We start from the raw sequence: 21,992 nt of genomic DNA, 5'->3' as shown, positions 1-21,992 counted from the left end.
TCACAGAGAGCTGTGGGGGCAGAGTCCGTGTCACAGAGAGATGTGGGGCAGAGTCCGTGTCACAGAGAGCTGTGGGGGCAGAGTCCGTGTCACAGAGAGCTGTGGGGAGAGAGTCTGTGTCACAGAGAGCTGTGGGGACAGAGTCCGTGTCACAGAGAGCTGTGGGGACAGAGTCCGTGTCACAGAGAGCTGTGGGGCAGAGTCCGTGTCACAGAGAGCTGTGGGGACAGAGTCCGTGTCACAGAGAGCTGTGGGGGCAGAGTCCGTGTCACAGAGAGCTGTGGGGAGAGAGTCTGTGTCACAGAGAGCTGTGGGGACAGAGTCCGTGTCACAGAGAGCTGTGGGGACAGAGTACGTGTCACAGAGAGCTGTGGGGCAGAGTCCGTGTCACAGAGAGCTGTGGGGACAGAGTCCGTGTCACAGAGAGCTGTGGGGCAGAGTCCGTGTCACAGAGAGCTGTGGGGACAGAGTCCGTGTCACAGAGAGCTGTGGGGCAGAGTCCGTGTCACAGAGAGCTGTGGGGGCAGAGTCCGTGTCACAGAGAGCTGTGGGGAGTGAGTCCGTGTCACAGAGAGCTGTGGGACAGAGTCCGTGTCACAGAGAGCTGTGGGGATAGAGTCCGTGTCACAGAGAACTGTGGGGACAGAGTCCGTGTCACAGAGAGCTGTGGGGACAGAGTCCGTGTCACAGAGAGCTGTGGGGAGAGAGTCTGTGTCACAGAGAGCTGTGGGGACAGAGTCCGTGTCACAGAGAGCTGTGGGGCAGAGTCCGTGTCACAGAGAGCTGTGGGGGAGAGAGTCCATGTCACAGAGAGCTGTGGGACAGAGTCCGTGTCAGTGAGAGCTGTGGGGACAGAGTCCGTGTCACAGAGAGCTGTGGGCAGAGTCCGTGTCACAGAGAGCTGTGGGGGCAGAGTCCGTGTCACAGAGAGCTGTGGGGACAGAGTCCGTGTCACAGAGAGCTGTGGGGGCAGAGTCCGTGTCACAGAGAGCTGTGGGGACAGAGTCCGTGTCACAGAGAGCTGTGGGGACAGAGTCCGTGTCACAGAGAGCTGTGGGGACAGAGTCCGTGTGACAGAGAGCTGTGGGGGCAGAGTCCGTGTCACAGAGAGCTGTGGGACAGAGTCCGTGTCACAGAGAGCTGTGGGACAGAGTCCGTGTCACAGAGAGCTGTGGGGCAGAGTCCGTGTCACAGAGAGCTGTGGGGGCAGAGTCCGTGTCAGTGAGAGCTGTGGGACAGAGTCCGTGTCACAGAGAGCTGTGGGGGCAGAGTCCGTGTCACAGAGAGATGTGGGGCAGAGTCCGTGTCACAGAGAGCTGTGGGGACAGAGTCCGTGTCACAGAGAGCTGTGGGACAGAGTCCGTGTCACAGAGAGCTGTGGGGGCAGAGTCCGTGTCACAGAGAGATGTGGGGCAGAGTCCGTGTCACAGAGAGCTGTGGGGAGAGAGTCTGTGTCACAGAGAGCTGTGGGGACAGAGTCCGTGTCACAGAGAGCTGTGGGGACAGAGTCCGTGTCACAGAGAGCTGTGGGGCAGAGTCCGTGTCACAGAGAGCTGTGGGGACAGAGTCCGTGTCACAGAGAGCTGTGCGGACAGAGTCCGTGTCACAGAGAGCTGTGGGACAGAGTCCGTTTCACAGAGAGCTGTGGGGGCAGAGTCCGTGTCACAGAGAGCTGTGGGACAGAATCCGTGTCACAGAGAGCTGTGGGGACAGAGTCCGTGTCACAGAGAGCTGTGGGGCCGAGTCCGTGTCACAGAGAGCTGTGGGGGGAGAGTCCGTGTCACAGAGAGCTGTGGGGGCAGAGTCCGTGTCACAGAGAGCTGTGGGGCAGAGTCCGTGTCACAGAGAGCTGTGGGGAGAGTGTCCGTGTCACAGAGAGCTGTGGGGACAGAGTCCGTGTCACAGAGAGCTGTGGGGACAGAGTCCGTGTCACAGAGAGCTGTGGGGACAGAGTCCGTGTCACAGAGAGCTGTGGGGACAGAGTCCGTGTCACAGAGAGCTGTGGGGAGAGAGTCCATGTCACAGAGAGCTGTGGGGCAGAGTCCGTGTCACAGAGAGCTGTGGGGACAGAGTCCGTGTCACAGAGAGCTGTGGGGACAGAGTCCGTGTCACAGAGAGCTGTGGGACAGAGTCCATGTCACAGAGAGCTGTGGGGCAGAGTCCGTGTCACAGAGAGCTGTGGGGACAGAGTCCGTGTCACAGAGAGCTGTGGGGCAGAGTCCGTGTCACAGAGAGCTGTGGGGACAGAGTCTGTGTCACAGAGAGCTGTGGGGGCAGAGTCCGTGTCACAGAGAGCTGTGGGGACAGAGTCCGTGTCACAGAGAGCTGTGGGGACAGAGTCCGTGTCACAGAGAGCTGTGGGGGCAGAGTCCGTGTCACAGAGAGCTGTGGGGACAGAGTCCATGTCACAGAGAGCTGTGGGGACAGAGTCCGTGTCACAGAGAGCTGTGGGGACAGAGTCCGTGTCACAGAGAGCTGTGGGGACAGAGTCCGTGTCACAGAGAGCTGTGGGGCAGAGTCCGTGTCACAGAGAGCTGTGGGGACAGAGTCCGTGTCACAGAGAGCTGTGGGACAGAGTCCGTGTCACAGAGAGCTGTGGGGACAGAGTCCGTGTCACAGAGAGCTGTGGGGACAGAGTCCGTGTCACAGAGAGCTGTGGGGGCAGAGTCCGTGTCACAGAGAGCTGTGGGGCAGAGTCCGTGTCACAGAGAGCTGTGGGGCAGAGTCCGTGTCACAGAGAGCTGTGGGACAGAGTCCGTGTCACAGAGAGCTGTGGGGACAGAGTCCGTGTCACAGAGAGCTGTGGGGACAGAGTCCGTGTCACAGAGAGCTGTGGGGCAGAGTCCGTGTCACAGAGAGCTGTGGGGCAGAGTCCGTGTGCATATATAAAGCTGAGACAGATTCCTGATCAGTGAGGGAATCAAGGGTTACAGGGAAAGGGCAGGACAGTGGACCTGAGGAATCTCAGATCAGCCATGATCCTGTTGAATAGCGGGAGGGGCTCGAGGGGCCGAATGTCCTATTCCTGTTCCGATATAGGATGTAAGATCCTACAGCACTGAAGGAGGCCATTTGGCCCATCGCGTCTGCGCTGACTTTCTGAAAGAGCATCCTACCCAGGCCCACTCCCCTGCCCTACCCCCGTAATCCCACCTAACCTGCACATCTTCGGAATGTGGGAGGAAACCGGAGCACCCGGAGGAAACTCACGCAGATACGGGGAGAACGTGCAGACTCCGCACAGTCACCCGAGGCCGGAATTGAACCCAGGGCCCTGGCGCTGTGAGGCAGCAGTGCTAACCACTGTGCCACCGTGCCATCCCACATTTTTATATATTTCTTGGGCAGCATGCTAGCACAGTGGTTAGCACAGTTCCTTCACAGCTCCAGGGTCCCAGGTTCATTTCCTGGCTTGGTCACTGTCTGTGTGGAGTCTGTAGGTTCTCCCCGTGTCTGCGTGAGTTTCCTCCGGGTGCTCCGGTTTCCTCCCACAAGCCCCGAAAGACGTGCTATTAGGTGAATTGGACATTCTGAATTCTCCCTCTGTGTACCCGAACAGGCGCCGGAGTGTGGCGACTAGGGGCTTTTCACAGTAACTTCATTGCAGTGTTAATGTGAGTCTACTTGTGACAATGGTAAAGATTATTATTATGGTCCTCGGATCATAATCGTTCGTCACCTCATTGTAACAATACGCCCGAACAGTCTACCTCTCTCCACCTGCTGCCTCATAGTTTTCCATGTGATTACTTGAAGCAGTAATACTGTTTAAAGAATGATGCACGATCAATTGCACAAAGACTAAAGTTGGGAACAACTGTGGCTTTATTACAGTCAGATGCGAGGCCTCCTGCTGCAGCTGGCGAAATGGCAGGGCACTGGAGGTCACGCATATTTATACAGTTCTCCGTGGGCCTCGAAGGCAGCGTATGGCCGGTCCGAATTCCGGATGGGGAGCTGGTGGCAGGCAGATTTCAGGTCAATTGTTGAGACGATCCGGTACTGCGCAATCTGATTGACCATATCAGATATGCGTGGGAGTGGGTACGCGTCGAGCTGCGTGTACCGATTGATGGTCTGGCTGTAGTCCACGACCATCCTGTGTTTCTCCCCAGTTTTAACCACTACCACTTGGGCTCTCCAGGGGCTGTTGCTGGCCTCGATAATACCCTCCTTAAGCAGCTGCTGGACTTCGCACCTGATGAAGGTCTTGTCCTGGGTGCTGTACCGTCTGTTCCTAGTGGCAACGGGCTTGCAATCCGCAGTTAGATTGGCTAAAAGGGAGGGGGGATCGACCTTGAGGGTCGCGAGGCCGCAAACGGTAAGGGGGGGGGTAAGGGCCCGCCGAATTTGAGGGTGAGGCTCTGGAGGTTGCACTGGAAGTCCAGGCCCAACAGGAGTGCAGCGCAGAGATTATGAAGGACATAGAGGCGGAAGTTACTAAATTCTACGCCCTGGGCCGTGAGGGTGACTGTACAAAAGCCTCGGATCGGGACGGAGTGGGATCCGGAGGCTAGGGAGATCCTTTGATTGGCCGGGTGGACCGCGAGGGAGCAGCGCCTTACCGTATCTGGGTGAACGAAGCTTTCGGCGCTCCCAGAGTCCAGCAGGCACGAGGTCGCGTGGCCGTTGATTTTAACCGTCGTCGACACGGTGACCAGGTTGTGTGGGCGAGATTGGTCCAGCGTCATCGAAGCGAGCTGCGGGTAGCCATCGAATTCTTCAGGTGGCGAACGTGTGCGGTTCCGATGTCAGGATGTCCGGAGACCCTGTGGGGGACAAGATGGCGGCGCCCATGGTGCGCACATTGCGGGGTCGGGACAAGATGGTGGCACCTATGGGGCGCACATGGACCCGGGAGGAGAAGATGGCGGGTCCCATTGTGCGTCTGGTGTGGGGAGGGCGATAACGGGCGCGATCGCAGCGACTGCGCGGGCCTGGCACACCGCCGCGAAGTGGCCCTTCTTACTGCAGGCTTTACAAACTGCAGTGCGGGCTGGGCAGTGTTGGCGGGGGTGCTTCTGCTGACCGCAGAAGTAGCAGCGGGGACCCCCGGGGTGCGCGGATCGGTGTGCAGCGCAGGCATATTGCGAAGGCAGGGCCCCGGCTGAGGAGGTCGTCGGCGGGGTCCAGGAGGGGTAGGAAGGAGTAGGAGGGTGGGCAGCGCGGCGGGAGGGGTACGATTGTACGTTACGGGATGCGACCGTCATGGAGAGCGCCAAGGTTTTCGTCTCCGCCAGTTTGAGCGTGGCCTCTTCCAGTGATCGTTCTCGGATGCGGTCCGACGCAATCCCCGTCACGAAAGCATCGCGCATGAGGAGATTCGCGTGTTCGGCGGCCGTAACGGCCTGACAGTCACAGTCCCGGATGAGTGGAATTCGGGCCCGCCAGAAGTCTTCGATGGACTCACCAGGTAGTTTCGAGTGGGTGGCGAGTACATGCCTGGCGAAGAGCGTGTTCGCCTTCTGCGCATAGTGTTGTTTAAGGAGTTCCATTGCTTTTGTATAGTTTGTGGCATCTTGGATCAACGGGAACACGCTGGGGCTCAGTCTGGAGTACAGGACGTTTATCTTCTGAGCCTCCGTTGGCGCGGGGTCCGCCGCGTTGATGTAGGCCTTAAAACAGGCCAGCCAGTGAGTAAAGTCTTCCTGGCGTCGGGCGAGTGCGGATCCAGCTGCAGGCGATCAGGCTTAATTCGGATATCCATTCTGTGGAAAATCTGACTGTAATAAATTGATGCACGATCAATTGCACAAAGACTAAAGTTGGGAACAACTGTGGCTTTATTACAGTCAGATGCGTGGCCTCCTGCTGCAGCTGGCGAAATGGCAGGGCACTGGAGGTCACGCATATTTATACAGTTCTCCGTGGGCGGAGCCAGCCGGCAGGAGCTACCGGCGAACCTGTAGTGCAGGTCCTAACTTACATCTCCAATTACAGTGGTTCACCACAAAGAAGTAACTTCTCTTCCACAAAATGCTGGAAATACTCGACAGGTTTGGCAGCCCCTGTGGAGAGCGATAAAGGGAGGGAGGTCAGTAACCCTTCCTCAGGGAGCAGTTCTTTGCTTCTCCCGTTTAAAAACATGTCATATGCTGAATGGATTCCAACACAAATTGAGCCCTGGTTTCTGACAATTCATTGCCAATGTGTAATATTACAATTTAAACGCAAATGCACGCGGGGCTCGAACCTGCAGCTCAAACCTCACAGTGAAGGATGGGAGGTGATGAATGAGATTGTTGGTCAGAGATTGAAGTGGTTCTTGCGTTCCACAAGTAAAGGGGCAATGAACTAGAAAATAAATCCCAGTTACTAATTTATTTCAGTTTGCTACATTAACAGTCAGTTAACCCATAAGAAGGAATGAAACGGAACAGATATCTGATGAAACTCAACTCTGGCGATGTAGATTCAGGCAGTTCCTTCAACAATCAGACAGGGAGGCTGTGACTTGCTCTGTGATTAGTCAGTTTGTTACGATCGGTTAAAGATGCAGCCCAACCTTTCGATTGGACAAACAAAACAATCCTTCTCGCAGAAATGGTTCTTTAGTTGTATAAAAACAAAACAGTGCCAATGTTGGAGGTTTGAAATAAAAACAGAAAGGATTGGACAAACTCAGCAGGTCTGGCAGCAACTCTGGAGAGAGAAACCGAGTTAACATTCTGAGTCCAGTATGACTTCTTCAGAACTGAGGAGAGGTATAAATGTAATGGGTTTGTTTGCCGTTGAGAAAGGTGGGGGAAGGTCAGGTGAAACAAAAAAGGTCAGGGAAGTGTTCGAGGGTGGGGGAGATTATACAGAAGATGTGTGGTGAATGCAACCAAATGTTATCTTTTATATTTGTTGCAGTGATGTTATTAAAAGATGGATTTTAAAGCTGTGATTCAGGTGCCATAAAAGTGAGGTAATCCTTGATTTTGCACGGGAAGTCTTCTGCTGTTAGATTTGAGAAGCATTTATTTGTTTACAGATAGCTGGCTAATGGAATATTGTTTGGAGGTCCCTTAAGTGTAGATAATTTATGGAGGACATTGTGTTTGGTCCCAGCTAAACAGATCATGGGGCATCTTGTGGATGGAGACAGAATAATGCCTTATACTTTGGGTACAGATGATGTAATTAAGGGGAGGAGCCAGGTCTGTCTGTAGCTTCAGTTTGCCAAAGGATTTTAGTCTGACAAGAAGTGTCTTCAGTTTGCTCCTGAAAGATTCACACCAAGGAATCTTCACATTGAAAGGCATGTAAAACCTAATTGTAAACTGTATTTATAAGTGGTATTTGCACTATGTTGGTTTGCTTAATTGGAATATTTAGTGGAAAATGTAGGAAGCAAGTTTGAGTTCCTCCTTTGATTTAAGAACTGTTAACTGTGAATATATTTCTTTGTTGTAATGTGGTTAATTCTGTGTTTGAATTAAAGTTTATTTGAACATAAAGATACCTATGGGTCAGTTATCAATCCTGTGGGGCAGTAACCTTTCCCCACAGTTTTACAAATTGCAAATAGTTAGGTTCTCGATGGGATTCTAACAGATGTCATAGATTGAAAGTCAAAGGGAATGGTAATGGTCGTAGTAACAAAATAAAGTATCGGTCCACATTAGGTGTTAATAACAGAATAAAGGCCGACACATTCTGAATGTGAAGTCAAAGGGCGGGATTCTCCCCTAACTGGTGGGCGGGCTGTACCGGTGCCGAGGAATGGCGTGACCGCTCGGGCAGCCTGGAAGGTGCGGAGGATGAGGCTAGGCCAGCACCGGCAGGATTGACGCCACGCCAGCCGGCGCCGAAGGGCTTGGCGTGCGCCAAAGGGCACTGAAGGGCCTCCGTCAGCCGGCGCGAGTTGGCACATACGCGGGAGCGCCAGCGTGTGCTGGCATTATCCCAGCGCTTGCGCAGGGGGGTTCTTCTCCGTGCCGGCCCTGGCGGACCGTTACACCGGCCGGCACGGAGGGAAAGAGTGCCCCCAGGGCACAGGCCCGCCTGCAGATCGGTGGGCCCCGATTGTGGGCCAGGCCACCGTGCCCCCCCCCCCCTCCGGGGCCAGATCCCCCCGTGCCCCCCCCCCCCCCCCCGAGGACTGCGCAGGCCGCCCGCAGAGCCTGGTCTCGCCGGTTCCGGACCTGATGTAATGTACGCTGGCGGGACTGGCCGAAAACGGGCGGCCGCTTGGCCCATTGCGGGCCGGATAATCGCCGGGGGAGGGGGGGCGCTGCCAACGGCCTCTGACCAGCGTCACGCGATTCCCGCCCCCGCCGAAAAACCGCGCTGGAGAATCCGGCAGCTGGCGTCGGGGCGGGGTTCATGCCACCCCACCGCGATTCATTATGGGTGTTTTCTCAAAACCTTACCCTGGACCTTCACTTTGTAGGATACGGATCCCGTTTTGTCCAATAGGACTCCAGGGTCCCAACTGGAGCCGTCTCCGAAATTCCTCACAAAGACTACGTCGCCCGTCTTGAATATTCTTTCGGATTTCACAGGATCCTCCATTGCGGAGGTCAGGGCTGTCACCAGAGACTGCCAGGTCTGCGCGGAATGCAAACCGCACTTCTACCGGCCAGATCGAGCGCACCTGGTGAAGGCCTCCCGCCCCTCTGAACGCCTCAGCATAGACTTCAAAGGGCCCCTCCCCTCCACCGTCCGAAACACGTACTTCCTGAATGTGGTCGATGAATACTCCAGATTCCCCTTCACCATCCCATGCCCCGATATGACGTCTGCCACAGTCATTAAAGCCCTCAACAGCATCTTTGCCCTGTTTGGTTTGCCCGCTTACGTCCACAGCAAACGGGGATCCTCCTTTATGAGCGATGAGCTGCGTCAGTTCCTGCTCAGCAAGGGCATCGCCTCGAGCAGGACGACCAGCTACAACTCCCGGGGAAATGGGCAGGTGGAGAGGGAGGCCGTCTAGAAGGCCGTCCTGCTGGCCCTACGGTCTAAAAATCTCCCGGTCTCCCGCTGGCAGGAGGTCCTCCCCGACGCACTCCACTCCATTCGATCATTACTCTGCACTGCAACTAACAAAACCCCCCATGAACGTCTCCTTGCCATCCCCAGGAGGTCCACCTCCGGGGTTCCGTTCCCAACGTGGCTGGCAGCTCCAGGTCCCGTCCTCCTCCGCAAACACGTGCGGCTCCACAAAGCGGACCCGTTCGCCGAAAAAGTACAGCTGCTGCATACGAACCCGCAGTACGCCTACGTAGCGTACCCCGACGGCCGCCAAGACACAGTCTCCCTCAGGGACTTGGCAACAGCTGGATCCCCACCCACGGCCCCCCCCCTCCCGACACCCCCCCCCTCCGATTGCCCGGCGCCACCCACCCTCCCCCTAGCGCACCTCACTATAGACTCCGCCCCAGGACGATCCTTCCTCCCACTGGTTCCACCTGGGGATGAAGATGAGGACAATGCGCTCCTGGAGTCACAGGTGACCAAGTCGGCGCCTGCATCACCACCGGGACTGCGGCGCTCACAGCAGAGGATCAAGGCACCCGACCGGTTAAATTTGTAAATTTTCACCAAACTGTAAACTTTAAATGCTCACATACCTGTAAATAGTTTTTCACCACCCCCGCATGACTTCTTTTTAACAGGGGATGAATGTGGTAGTCATCACTGTTTGTATAATACTTGTATTAGAGGTAATAGGGTAAGGCTCCTGTACTACAGGTACGGGGGTAGATCCCTGCCTGCTGATTCCGCCCAGTAGGCGGAGTATAAATGTGTGTGCACACCGAGCTGCAGCCATTTCTGTTAGCAGCTGCAGGAGGCAACACATCTTTGCTTAATAAAGCCTCGATTACGCTCTACTCTCGTCTCGAAATTGATAGTGCATCAGGTATTTACTAATATCTTCGTACAGTTATTCTACATCCAGTCTGAAAATCCTTTGCCAGTGCAGTCTGATCCGCTGCAGCCAATGGCTCTTGTAAAACATGGGCCTGTCCTCGCACAATAATGTGTTGAAGCTCAGCTGCCTGTAGATTACCGGGAACACAGTAGTTCCTGAATCCGCAAAGGTACCCCGTGTAGGTGGACAATGTGCCTTCGAAACTCTGGGATTGGATGCCAGTTGAGGTGGTCCAATACCTGTTCCCCAATGACGGATACAGCATAACCCTGGATTCACTTCCACCTCCAATGGATGACCAATAATGAGCAGCTTTGCATGCAGGTGCAGCAGGCGGTAAAGAAGGCTAATGGTATGTTGGCCTTCATTGCGAGAGGATTTGAGTACAGGAGCAGGGATGTGTTGCTGCAATTATTCAGAGCCTTGATGAGGACACACCTGGAATATTGTGGGCAGTTTTGGTCTCCTTATCTGAGGAAGGATACTGTCTTCATCTGGGAGGGATGATATGGAGATAGCGACGTTGGACTGGGGTGAGCACAGTCAGAAATCTGACAAAACCAGGTTGAAGTCCAACAGGTTTGTTTTGAATCACTAGCTTTCGGAGCACTGCTCCTTCCTCAGATGAAGTGGACTTCATCTGATTAAGGCGCAGCCCCACCTTTCATTGTGACCATTGCTGATCATCTTTATTATCTTTATTATTGTTGACATTAACGCTGCAATGAAGTTACTGTGAAAAAACCCCAGTCGCCACATTCCGGGGCCTGTTCGGGTACACGGAGGGAGAATTCAGAATGTCCAATTCACCTGACAGCACGTCTTTCAGGACTTGTGGGAGGGAACCGGAGCAGCCGAAGGAAACCCACGCAGACACGGGGAGAACGTGCAGACTCCGCACAGACAGTGACCCAAGGCGGGAATCGATCCTGGGACCCTGGAGCTGTGAAGCAACAGTGGTAACCACTGTGCAGCCCAGTCAATATCCAGCTCAATATCCGATCCTGCCTTCCCCCCATATCCTTTGACTTCACCTGATGAAGGAGTTGCGCTCCGAAAGCTAGTGATTTCAAATAAACCTGGTGGACTTTAACCTGGTGTTGTAAGACTTCCTGAATGTAACCAGCCGGACCTGGCCTTGGTTTCTTCCCTAGGTAACAGGCGTATTGACGATTCCTGTCGCCTTGCCCTTTTACAATGTTTACAATAGTCCAATATCTGACATCTCGACTCTTCCAAAATGGGTTTCCTAGCATCCTTAAAATGGTCTTAAAACGTCCTTGCCTGTCGGGGGACACCAGCTGAGCTCCGACTTGGTGGTGGGTGATTCATACAGACAAGGAATGGATGCTTTTACATGAGGCCCCTTTCCCTAATTTTGAAAAGTAAAGGGATTAAGGGTTACGGTGAGTGGGCGGGTAAGTGGAGCTGAGTCCACAAAAAGATCAGCCATGATCTCATTGAATGGCGGAGGAGGCTCAAGGGACCAGATGGTCGACTCCTGCTCCTAGTTCTTATGTTCTTATCTTCTAATCGGAGGATATCTCTGTCCGGTGCCCCAGTAGCTCCTTGGATTGGATTGGATTGGATTGGATTGGGTTGGGTTTGTTTATTGTCACGTGTACCGAGGTTCAGTGAAAAGTATTTTTCTGCGAGCAGCTCAACAGATCATTAAGTACATGGGAAGAAAAGGGAATAAAAGAAAATACATAATAGGGCAACACAACATATACAATGTCACTACATAAGCACCGGCATCGGATGAAGCATACAGGGTGTAGTGTTAATGAGGTCAGTCCATAAGAGGGTCATTTAGGAGTCTGGTGACAGTGGGGAAGAAGCTGTTTTTGAGTCTGTTCGTGCGTGTTCTCAGACTTCTGTATCTCCTGCCCAATGGAAGAAGTTGGAAGAGTGAGTAAGCCGGGTGGGAGGAGTCTTTGATTATGCTGCCCGCTTTCCCCAGGCAGCGGGAGGTGTAGATGGAGTCAATGGATGGGAGGCGGGTTTGTGTGATGGACTGGGCGGTGTTCACGACTCTCTGAAGTTTCTTGCGGTCCTGGGCCGAGCAGTTGCCATACCAGGCTGTGATGCAGCCCGATAGGATGCTTTCTATGGTCCTGAACCCCTTTGTCAGCGTTCTCCTGTGATAGGGCTATCTCAGTGGCTTTTGTAGATTGGCTAAGCCAGTTACTCTTTCTGAAGGATAACTTGTTTATTCCGCACACCAATCTGTCTCGCAGCATCTCAGTCAGGGATGGGCTGATTTCACAACGATCTGTCAGTTTCCGCAATCTGGTTAAAAACTCAGTGACGGGTTTCCCTGGGGTCCTCTCTGGTGTATTAAAGCGATCTCTCTGGAGGATGATCGAGGGCTTCAGGTCATTCTGATTTTGCACGAGGTCTACGAGATTGTCAAATGTTTTTCGAGTCTGGACATCTGGGTAGGTCGGGCTTTTTATTCAGCTGCATGTCGGGGCCACGCTTGATGCCAGCAGAATCCCTTTCTGCTTCTAATCTCTCACAATATTATTATCCTGAAAGAAGTAACACAGATACTCAGGGAAGTGGTCTCAAGCATCTCCGTTAATGTCCAAGGTTCGCTTTTACCCAAGAGAGGCATTTTGTTTCTGACCGGAGAAGTTGTTTATTTTCAACTCTGAAGGCTACTCCGGAAATTTGTTATTGATCCTTGTCGCCAATGTAATAACATTTCCAAGGCTGGTCTTCTGATAAGAACTCCCTTTGTTATGGCAACAAGAAGGAGCTGCTGCCATAACGTACAACATTCCTGTCTCAGCCCCGGGCCCGCCGAGATCCCGGTCCGGATTGGGACTGCGGGTTTTAAATGCCTGCCCTGCTTCTCTGATTGGACGAGCCATTGCCCCTCAATCATGGAAGAATCATAGAATCCCTGCGATGCAGAAGGAGGCCATTTGCCCCATCGGGTTTGCACCGAACCTCTGAAAGAGTAGTCCACCCAAACCCACTTCCCCGCTCTATCCCAATAAAGCCTAACCTAAAATTCACATCTATGGACACTAAGGGCAATTTATCACGGTCAACCCAACCATCTTTTCAGTCGAGGAGCTTGTATACATGAAGCCCATGGGAAGATCTATTTGTCACCCCCCATGTCCTTCATGGCCACTATATCACTGCTATTAACACCAACTTGAGACGTATGCTTTGCTTCCTTCTTACAACAGACTCGATGGGCCGAGTGGCCTAATTCTGCTTCTATGTCTTATGGTCCTGTGGCCGAACCATTGCCAATCCCTTTGCCTTTTGTTGTACAACTTCTTTAGTATTTAATCTCCCCCGTCCTCTTGCCCTCCTTGACCTTCCTGTAATATCCCGCATGGGACTTAGAGGGTGGGTATGATTACCTTTCCCATGGTTCTTGTGGACTAAGAGCTCCCCCTGAGGGGCAGGAGAACTCCATTTGACAATGTATAAAAAGTCGGCCAATGAGACACCAACCCAGAAAGGGACCCGGTAGGGATCTACCGGGAAGCATCCATATCATATTGGAAATCAATCAACGTCCTTTATTTTAAACTTCCTGTGATGATATACATCACTGTAAGTACACAAAGGGTTAATGTACATACACTACACCTAGCTAGACACTAGAGGGAGCACCAGAGACATGACACACAGGCAGTCAACCAATAGGTCAGTAAGATAGGACACGACCAATGGGCATTCACGATACACACAGAGGTGACACTACCACAGGAGGGCATTACACCAACCCATATAAAAGGACACATCACACATGCTCAGTCTCTTTCCAGTGGAGACTCTCAGTGTGTACACAGGGTTGATTTGAAACACATCACACCCACCACGTGGATTGTAGCAGACTGGTTCGTCAGTCTGAGTAGCTATAGCAGGATTAACAGTAACGTCGAATCCAAGTTGGAGAATTGTTAACAGTAATAAACGTGTTAAAGCTATCTCCCAGTCTGAACCTTCCTTTGTCAGAGTGCACATCAAGGCAGCAGCTTATGCTACGTCAAGAGCATAACAAAACACGGAGCTCTTCTTTTATCTGCCCCTCTGCCCCTTTCTCAACAGCAGAAGCCCTGCCACATTCCTGCCTCTGAAGGGGAGTCATGTTGCACTGGAAACATTGGGCGGGATTTTCAAACCCTTCCAGCGGGCGGGACCTTCCAGCCCCGCCGAATGTCACCCCTTACGGCAGGATCCCTGGTGGCAGGGCGGGCGAGGCGTGCTCAACGGTGTAGCCTAGGGCGGCATGGGAAAATCCTGCCGTTGGCCAATGGCGAACCGACTCCACCACAGGAAAGCACGGCACACGGGGGGAGTAAAGGGGGGGGGGGGGCTGAGGAGTGCCTGCCGCTAACTCTGTTTCTGCTTCTGATTTGCTGGGTTTTCCCAGCGTTTTCTGGGGTTGTTTTCCAATCCTTCGGTTATTTAATCCAGGGGATTAAAGATTTGAATGGAGCTCGACAAAATGTCGCAATTGTACTCCCGACCCTGGACCATCACAGGAGAGAAATGAAGTATTTTCCGTGATCACAAGACAATTTTTTTTTTTAAATTTAGTGTACCCAATTATTTTTTCCAATTAAGGGGCATTTTAGCGTGGCCAATCCACCTACCCTGCACGTCTTTGGGTTGTGGGGGTGAAACCCACACAGACATGGGGAGAATGTGCAAACTCCACACGGACAGTGACCCAGGGCCGGGATTCGAACCTGGGTCCTCAGCGCCGTAGGCAGCAGTGCTAACCACTGTGCCACCGTGCTGCTTGGTCACAAGACAATTCTTCCAAACTAATTTGATCACATGCTCGTGACTAAAGTTTGCAAAGTGTTTTTGCACAAAAATAATGGGCAGGGAAAGCCCTGTTGTTTAAACCAGTCGGGCCAGAATATGTGGTAATGTCTTGTACATCACAGTATATACAATCCCCCATCTGACGCCATCCTGGGAGAGGCATAAAGGAGCAGGTAAAAAAGTAATAGCAGGGCCAATTAGAGGCAAACAAAAATGTCCACTTCCTTGCAAACTTTCTTAGGTAACTGACACTCGTGCAGGAGATCACAGTGACTCTGATTTATGGTATAGGATGCCTGAATTTAAGCAGATGTGCCTTGCCAATTAATTATCTGGGACTGTGGAGAAGGAACACGCCTAATAAAGGACTACAGCTGAAACCACACTGTCACAGCTTGTTAGTAACGTGTTGTATTTCTACAGGATAGCTGTGCTCGAGTGCTGCTCTTCCGTGGAGCCAATAAAGAAATAAAGAACTACAACAGCCAGACTCCGTTTCAAGTAAGCAAATCTTTTTCTCCAACTCGCATTGTTCCATCCGAGCTGCCTCAATAAGCGATGCGCATTCCCGGGTCAACTGGTGTACGGGGTGGGGGGGGGGGGGGGGGCGGTAATTATGATGAGGTGGGGAGGAGGGAGGGATGGGCATGTGCTGTTCAGGGTGAGGTGTGCACCAGATGGATCTTTGGGGTAGTGGGGAAGTGTAATGATCAGATAGCCAATTATAAAGTAGACCGGCACGAATGCAGTGAATTCATTGATCAGTTGCTGGATTAAAAGTGCCTGTAAGATCAATGGCAGGGAACTCCGCATTCTGTTCCCCAAATTCCTTTCTTCACAAAAAGAAACTGAAATTATTTTTTAAAGGAGTTACAGGAGGTACAGGTTCCTGAATAGAATTTAATACTTGGACTGTGTGACATATCGTGAATGTCTCTCTGGGGACATTTGATCTGTAATCTACATCCAACCACACCAGAATCAGACAGGGCTGTAGTTTCACTTTAGCTCCGTGGTGTTATTCAGAACTGACACTTCACTGCAGCCCTGTGAGAATTCGACAGCAACTGGGGTGGTGTCCTCTTCCTGAGGCACTGATGACTGTATGAACTGTTCTGAAAAGAACAGAAGAGATACCAATGTCCAGGTCAATATTGGCCCTTTCAAGGTACTTAAAAATCCCAGAGATAATGGGCGGGATTCTCCTGTGCCGCGCCGTTTGGGAGAATCGCCGTTCGCACCGGTTTTTCACGCGACGCCGGTCCGACACCGTTCCGCCATTCTCCCAACCGGTGAGAACGGCGTCATCGAAGTCGGCGCTGCGCCGCCCGGAGAATCGGCCGAGGTACTAAGTTTGGCGCGTCTCCAGGGTCCCGCTATTCAGCGGCCCGGATGCAGTCGCCGTTCACACCTGGAAAATAAATTTGTCAGCCAGGCTGACGATGGGGAGTGAGGAGGTGAGCGGCCGGCGTTCTCGGAGGCAGCATGTTGTGGCGTCCACAGCCGGTGCTGGCGGCAGGGGGGGAGGGGTTTTGGGGAAGGGTACCGCCATGTTCGGGGGGAGGGGGGGTGTTCGGGGCAGGGGGCCTCCATGTTCCGGGGAGAGGGGGGGAAGGGTTTTCCGCGGGAGCGACATGCCAGCCAGCCTGCCATGGCAGGGCGGTGGTGAAGCCACGCCTACAAGTTGAGGTCATGCTGATGGGCAAAGGCCATTGGCGCCACCATCCCGCACGGCCACTCGCCTTGACCTTGGGTGCTCCAGCCCCCCCCCCCGCAGGTGCCACAGCACCCAGCTGACGGAGACCGTTTTGGGAACGGTCAAGGCGACACACGTGCCAGCCCTCGGTGGGGCAATGAGGAGGGACGGGGTAAACTGGGCGGTGGACGGAGACTGTGGGCAGGGGTCAGGGTGCCTCCGTGTCTGTAGCGACACCAGCCAACCGGGGAACACATGTATCCCATGGCACCCGGCTGTCGAGGTGTCAAAGCGCCATCGTTAAACATGTTGGATCTCCCCACTCCCCACCCTCCTGCAGATCGTCATGTTTGCCCACCAGCCAGCGATGTTTGCTGCCGTGGCGGGAGCCACTCCCCTGCACGTGGCCCTTTGGCAGCGTCGACGCAGGCGGCTCAGAGCAGCAGCGGCGGCTGCAGCAGAGGGACTGGCTGTGAGGGCCCCGTGCCACCCGCTCAGGCTGCAGGCCCGCCCGCCCGGCAGGAGCAGGAGGAGGGGGAGGGGGACAATGACCACAACAAAGAGGAGGATGCACAGGAGGAGGAGCAGGTGGTGGTGCCAAGGCACCGGAGGTGCCCCGTGAGGCCTCGAGTGTACCGTCACCGCATGTCCTTCGAGGACTTGCCGCCCAGGGAATGCAGGAGGAGACTCCGGATGAGTAGAGAGACCGTTGCCCATATCTGCCACCTCATGGCACACCTGGCACCACGGGGAAGGGGGGAGGACATGCTATCCCGGTGGCCGTGAAGGTGATGGTTGCCCTCAACTTCTATGCGACGGGGCCGTTCCAGGCGCCGAGTGGGGACCTGTCCGGTATCTCAGGCATCGGTGCACCGGTGCGGACGCCACCCGTGCGGTGTCGGCCTGGGTGGCAGCCATAACCGGCACCACTCCCTGCTCCTGGACGCGGATGGACTCCTCCACCTGCGTTTGCAGATGCTGGAAGGTGGCCATCATCCCGTTGTCCGCACCCTGGGTTTCCCAACGCATCGGGTCTGTGGGTGGGTCTGATAAGTCCAGGAACCCGGGAACTGTCTGGGCGGCAGCTGGGGCTGGGCTGCCCTCCGACCGTCCGGCCCCTCGGCTGCTCCTACCTCTACCTGCTGCACCGGTTTGGCTGTGTGGTGCGCACCAGTCAGTGTCCCAGAAGCCTCATCTAATGTGCCCAACCGAGGTGAGTGTATCTGCGATGGTGGAGGGTGTGGGTGACAGCAGTGACGCAACGTCCATGCCTCATCGGACCCCAGGTCTGGGGTCTTCTGGGTCGAGCCTTGGACCGATGGACGTTGTCCCCGGCCCATATGAGGGGCCGTGTCCGGTCTGTCCATCATCTGTTTGGCCGTCCTCTGTGCGTCACTGTCCAGAGCCCCCGTCCTCTGTCCATCACTGTCCAGAGTCCCCGTCCTCTGTCCATCACTGTCCAGAGTCCCCGTCCTCTGTGCGTCACTGTCCAGAGCCCCCGTCCTCTGTCCATCACTTTCCAGAGTCCCCGTCCTCTGTGCGTCACTGTCCAGAGCCCCGTCCTGTGTCCATCACTGTCCAGAGCCCCCGTCCTCTGTGCGTCACTGTCCAGAGCCCCGTCCTCTGTGCGTCACTGTCCAGAGCCCCGTCCTGTGTCCATCACTGTCCAGAGCCCCGTCCTCTGTGCGTCACTGTCCAGAGCCCCGTCCTCTGTCCATCACTGTCCAGAGCCCCGTCCTCTGTGCGTCACTGTCCAGAGCCCCGTCCTCTGTCCATCACTGTCCAGAGCCCCCGTCCTCTGTGCGTCACTGTCCAGAGCCCCCGTCCTCTGTCCGTCACTGTCCAGAGCCCCGTCCTCTGTCCATCACTGTCCAGAGCCCCCATCCTCTGTCCGTCACTGTCCAGAGCCCCGTCCTCTGTGCGTCACTGTCCAGAGCCCCCGTCCTCTGTGCGTCAATGTCCAGAGTCCCTGTCCTCTGTCCGTCACTGTCCAGAGTCCCGTCCTCTGTGTGTCACTGTCCAGAGTCCCCGTCCTCTGTGCGTCACTGTCCAGAGTCCCCGTCCTCTGTGCGTCACTGTCCAGAGACCGCGTCCTCTGTCCATCACTGTCCAGAGCCCCGTCCTCTGTCCATCACTGTCCAGAGCCCCCGTCCTCTGTCCGTCACTGTCCAGAGCCCCGTCCTCTGTGCGTCACTGTCCAGAGTCCCCGTCCTCTGTGCGTCAATGTCCAGAGCCCCCGTCCTCTGTCCATCATTGTCCAGAGCCCCGTCCTCTGTCCATCACTGTCCAGAGACCGCGTCCTCTGTCGGTCACTGTCCAGAGCCCCGTCCTCTGTGCGTCACTGTCCAGAGCCCCCGTCCTCTGTCCGTCACTATCCAGAGTCCCCGTCCTCTGTCCATCACTGCCCAGAGCCCCCGTCCTCTGTCCATCACTGTCCAGAGCCCCCGTCCTCTGTGCGTCACTGTCCAGAGTCCCCGTCCTCTGTCCATCACTGTCCAGAGTCCCCGTCCTCTGTGCGTCAATGTCCAGAGCCCCGGTCCTCTGTCCTTCATTGTCCAGAGCCCCCGTCCTCTATCCGTCACTGTCCAGAGTCCCCGTCCTCTGTGCGTCACTGTCCAGAGTCCCCGTCCTCTGTGCGTCACTGTCCAGAGTCCCCGTCCTCTGTGCGTCAATGTCCAGAGCCCCGGTCCTCTGTCCATCACTGTCCAGAGTCCCCGTCCTCTGTGCGTCACTGTCCAGAGTCCCCGTCCTCTGTGCGTCAATGTCCAGAGCCCCGGTCCTCTGTCCATCACTGTCCAGAGTCCCCGTCCTCTGTCCGTCACTGTCCAGAGTCCCCGTCCTCTATCCGTCACTGTCCAGAGCCCCCGTCCTCTGTCCGTCACTGTCCAGAGCCCCCGTCCTCTGTCCATCACTGTCCAGAGTCCCCGTCCTCTGTCCATCACTGTCCAGAGTCCCCGTCCTCTGTCCATCACTGTCCAGAGTCCCCGTCCTCTGTCCATCACTGTCCAGAGTCCCCGTCCTCTGTCCATCACTGTCCAGAGTCCCCGTCCTCTGTCCATCACTGTCCAGAGTCCCCGTCCTCTGTCCATCACTGTCCAGAGCCCCGTCCTCTGTGCGTCACTGTCCAGAGCCCCGTCCTCTGTCCATCACTGTCCAGAGCCCCGTCCTCTGTGCGTCACTGTCCAGAGCCCCCGTCCTCTGTGCGTCACTGTCCAGAGCCCCGTCCTCTGTGCGTCACTGTCCAGAGCCCCCGTCCTCTGTCCGTCACTGTCCAGAGCCCCGTCCTCTGTCCATCACTGTCCAGAGCCCCCGTCCTCTGTCCGTCACTGTCCAGAGACCGCGTCCTCTGTGCGTCACTGTCCAGAGACCGCGTCCTCTGTCCATCACTGTCCAGAGTCCCCGTCCTCTGTCCGTCACTGTCCAGAGTCCCCGTCCTCTGTCCATCACTGTCCAGAGCCCCGTCCTCTGTCCATCACTGTCCAGAGACCGCGTCCTCTGTCGGTCACTGTCCAGAGCCCCGTCCTCTGTGCGTCACTGTCCAGAGACCGCGTCCTCTGTCCATCACTGTCCAGAGCCCCCGTCCTCTGTCCGTCACTATCCAGAGCCCCGTCCTCTGTGCGTCACTGTCCAGAGTCCCCGTCCTCTGTGCGTCAATGTCCAGAGCCCCGGTCCTCTGTCCTTCATTGTCCAGAGCCCCCGTCCTCTATCCGTCACTGTCCAGAGTCCCCGTCCTCTGTGCGTCACTGTCCAGAGTCCCCGTCCTCTGTGCGTCACTGTCCAGAGTCCCCGTCCTCTGTGCGTCAATGTCCAGAGCCCCGGTCCTCTGTCCATCACTGTCCAGAGTCCCCGTCCTCTGTGCGTCACTGTCCAGAGTCCCCGTCCTCTGTGCGTCAATGTCCAGAGCCCCGGTCCTCTGTCCATCACTGTCCAGAGTCCCCGTCCTCTGTCCGTCACTGTCCAGAGTCCCCGTCCTCTATCCGTCACTGTCCAGAGCCACCGTCCTCTGTCCGTCACTGTCCAGAGTCCCCGTCCTCTGTCCATCACTGTCCAGAGTCCCCGTCCTCTGTCCATCACTGTCCAGAGTCCCCGTCCTCTGTCCATCACTGTCCAGAGTCCCCGTCCTCTGTCCATCACTGTCCAGAGTCCCCGTCCTCTGTCCATCACTGTCCAGAATCCCCGTCCTCTGTCCATCACTGTCCAGAGTCCCCGTCCTCTCTTCATCCGTCTCATGGCCGTCAGTGTCCTGACTGTCCGTCCTGTGTTTGTCAGTGTCATTTGTGTCGGTCCTCTGTGCGTCCGTCTCTTGTGGCCCGGCTTCGGAAGAGGGCCCTCCTGTCCGGCCTCCTTCCCCTCCCTGGCGGGTGTCCCTGTGGGCGGATGGACGTGGACCTGGACGGCGGGGGCTAGTCTGAGACGTTCCGGGACGATCCTCGGCTGGACCTGGAATACACAATAAAGCATGTATCGCTAGACACGCGGAGTCGGGTGTGAGGGGGTGGAGTGGGGGGGGGGGGGGGGGGGCGGAGGGTGTGGGGGCGGAGGGTGTGGAGGGGGGATTGTGATGGGGTGGAGTGTGAGGGGGAGGGGGTGGAGGGGGCAGTGTGAGGGGGTGGAGTGTGGGGGGGTGGAGGGGGCAGTGTGAGGGGGTGGAGTGTGGGGGGGGTGGAGGGGGCAGTGTGAGGGGTGGAGTGTGAAGGGGAAGGGGTGGAGGGGGCAATGTGAGGGGGTGGAGTGTGGGCGGGGTTAGGGGGTGGAGGTGGCAATGTGAGGGGGTGGAGTGTGGGGGGGTGGAGGGGGCAGTGTGAGGGGGTGGAGTGTGGGGGTGTGGAGGGGGCAGTGTGGGGGGGTGGAGTGTGGGGGGGTGGAGGGGGCAGTGTGAGGGGGTGGAGTGTGGGGGGGGTGGAGGGGGCAGTGTGAGGGGGTGGAGTGTGAGGGGGAAGGGGGTGGAGGGGGCAATGTGAGGGGGTGGAGTGTGAAGGGGAGGGGGTGGAGGGGGCAGTGTGAGGGGGTGGAGTGTGAGGGGGTGGAGGGGGCAGTGTGAGGGGGTGGAGTGTGAGGGGGTGGAGGTGGCAATGTGAGGGGGTGCAGTGAGAGGGGGAGGGGGTGGAGAGGGCAGTGTGAGTGGGTGGAGTGTGAGCGGGGAGGGGGTGGAGGGGGCAGTGTGAGGGGGTGGAGTGTGGGGGGGTTAGGGGTGGAGGGGGCAGTGTGAGGGGGTGGAATGTGGGGGGGTTAGGGGGTGGAGGTGGCAATGTGGGGGGTGCAGTGTGAGGTGGGTGGGTTAGGGGGTGGAGGGGGCAGTGTGAGGGGGTGCAGTGAGAGGGGGAGGGGGTGGAGGGGGCAGTGTGAGGGGGTGGAGTGTGAGGGGGAGGGTGCAGAGGAGGCAGTGTGAGGGGGGAGTGTGAGGGGGGTTAGGGGTGGAGGGGGCAGTGTGAGGGGGTGGAGTGTGGTGGGGGGTTAGGGGGTGGAGGTGGCAATGTGAGGGGGTGCAGTGTGAGGGGGTGGGTGGAGGGGGATTTGTGAGGGGGTGCAGTGTGAGGGGGGTGGGTGGGGGAGGTGAGGGGCTGAGGGAGTGTAGCCAGGAAGAGGAGTCTCACTTGGTACTGCGCCGCCGATCTGGCATGGCGCTACCTC

At 56.0% G+C, this 21,992-nt stretch overlaps 1 protein-coding gene across 4 annotated transcripts in view; it reads left to right on the top strand.

Annotated features, from left to right (window-relative positions):
• Positions 1-21,992, top strand: part of LOC140384761 (SH3 and multiple ankyrin repeat domains protein 2-like) — a 1,513,496-nt gene that overhangs the window by 492,739 nt on the left and 998,765 nt on the right. For all 4 annotated transcript variants that reach the window (XM_072466758.1, XM_072466757.1, XM_072466755.1 and 1 more), the window contains one exon: positions 15,089-15,166. In XM_072466758.1, coding sequence (XP_072322859.1) covers positions 15,089-15,166 — 78 coding nt within the window. The remainder of the gene's footprint in view (positions 1-15,088; positions 15,167-21,992) is intronic.

This window comes from Scyliorhinus torazame, chromosome 10 (assembly GCF_047496885.1).
Source record: "Scyliorhinus torazame isolate Kashiwa2021f chromosome 10, sScyTor2.1, whole genome shotgun sequence".
NCBI classification, from domain to species: Eukaryota; Metazoa; Chordata; class Chondrichthyes; order Carcharhiniformes; family Scyliorhinidae; genus Scyliorhinus; species Scyliorhinus torazame.
Note: the sequence above shows the minus strand (reverse complement) of the source record. Positions and strands in the feature narration are given on the sequence as shown.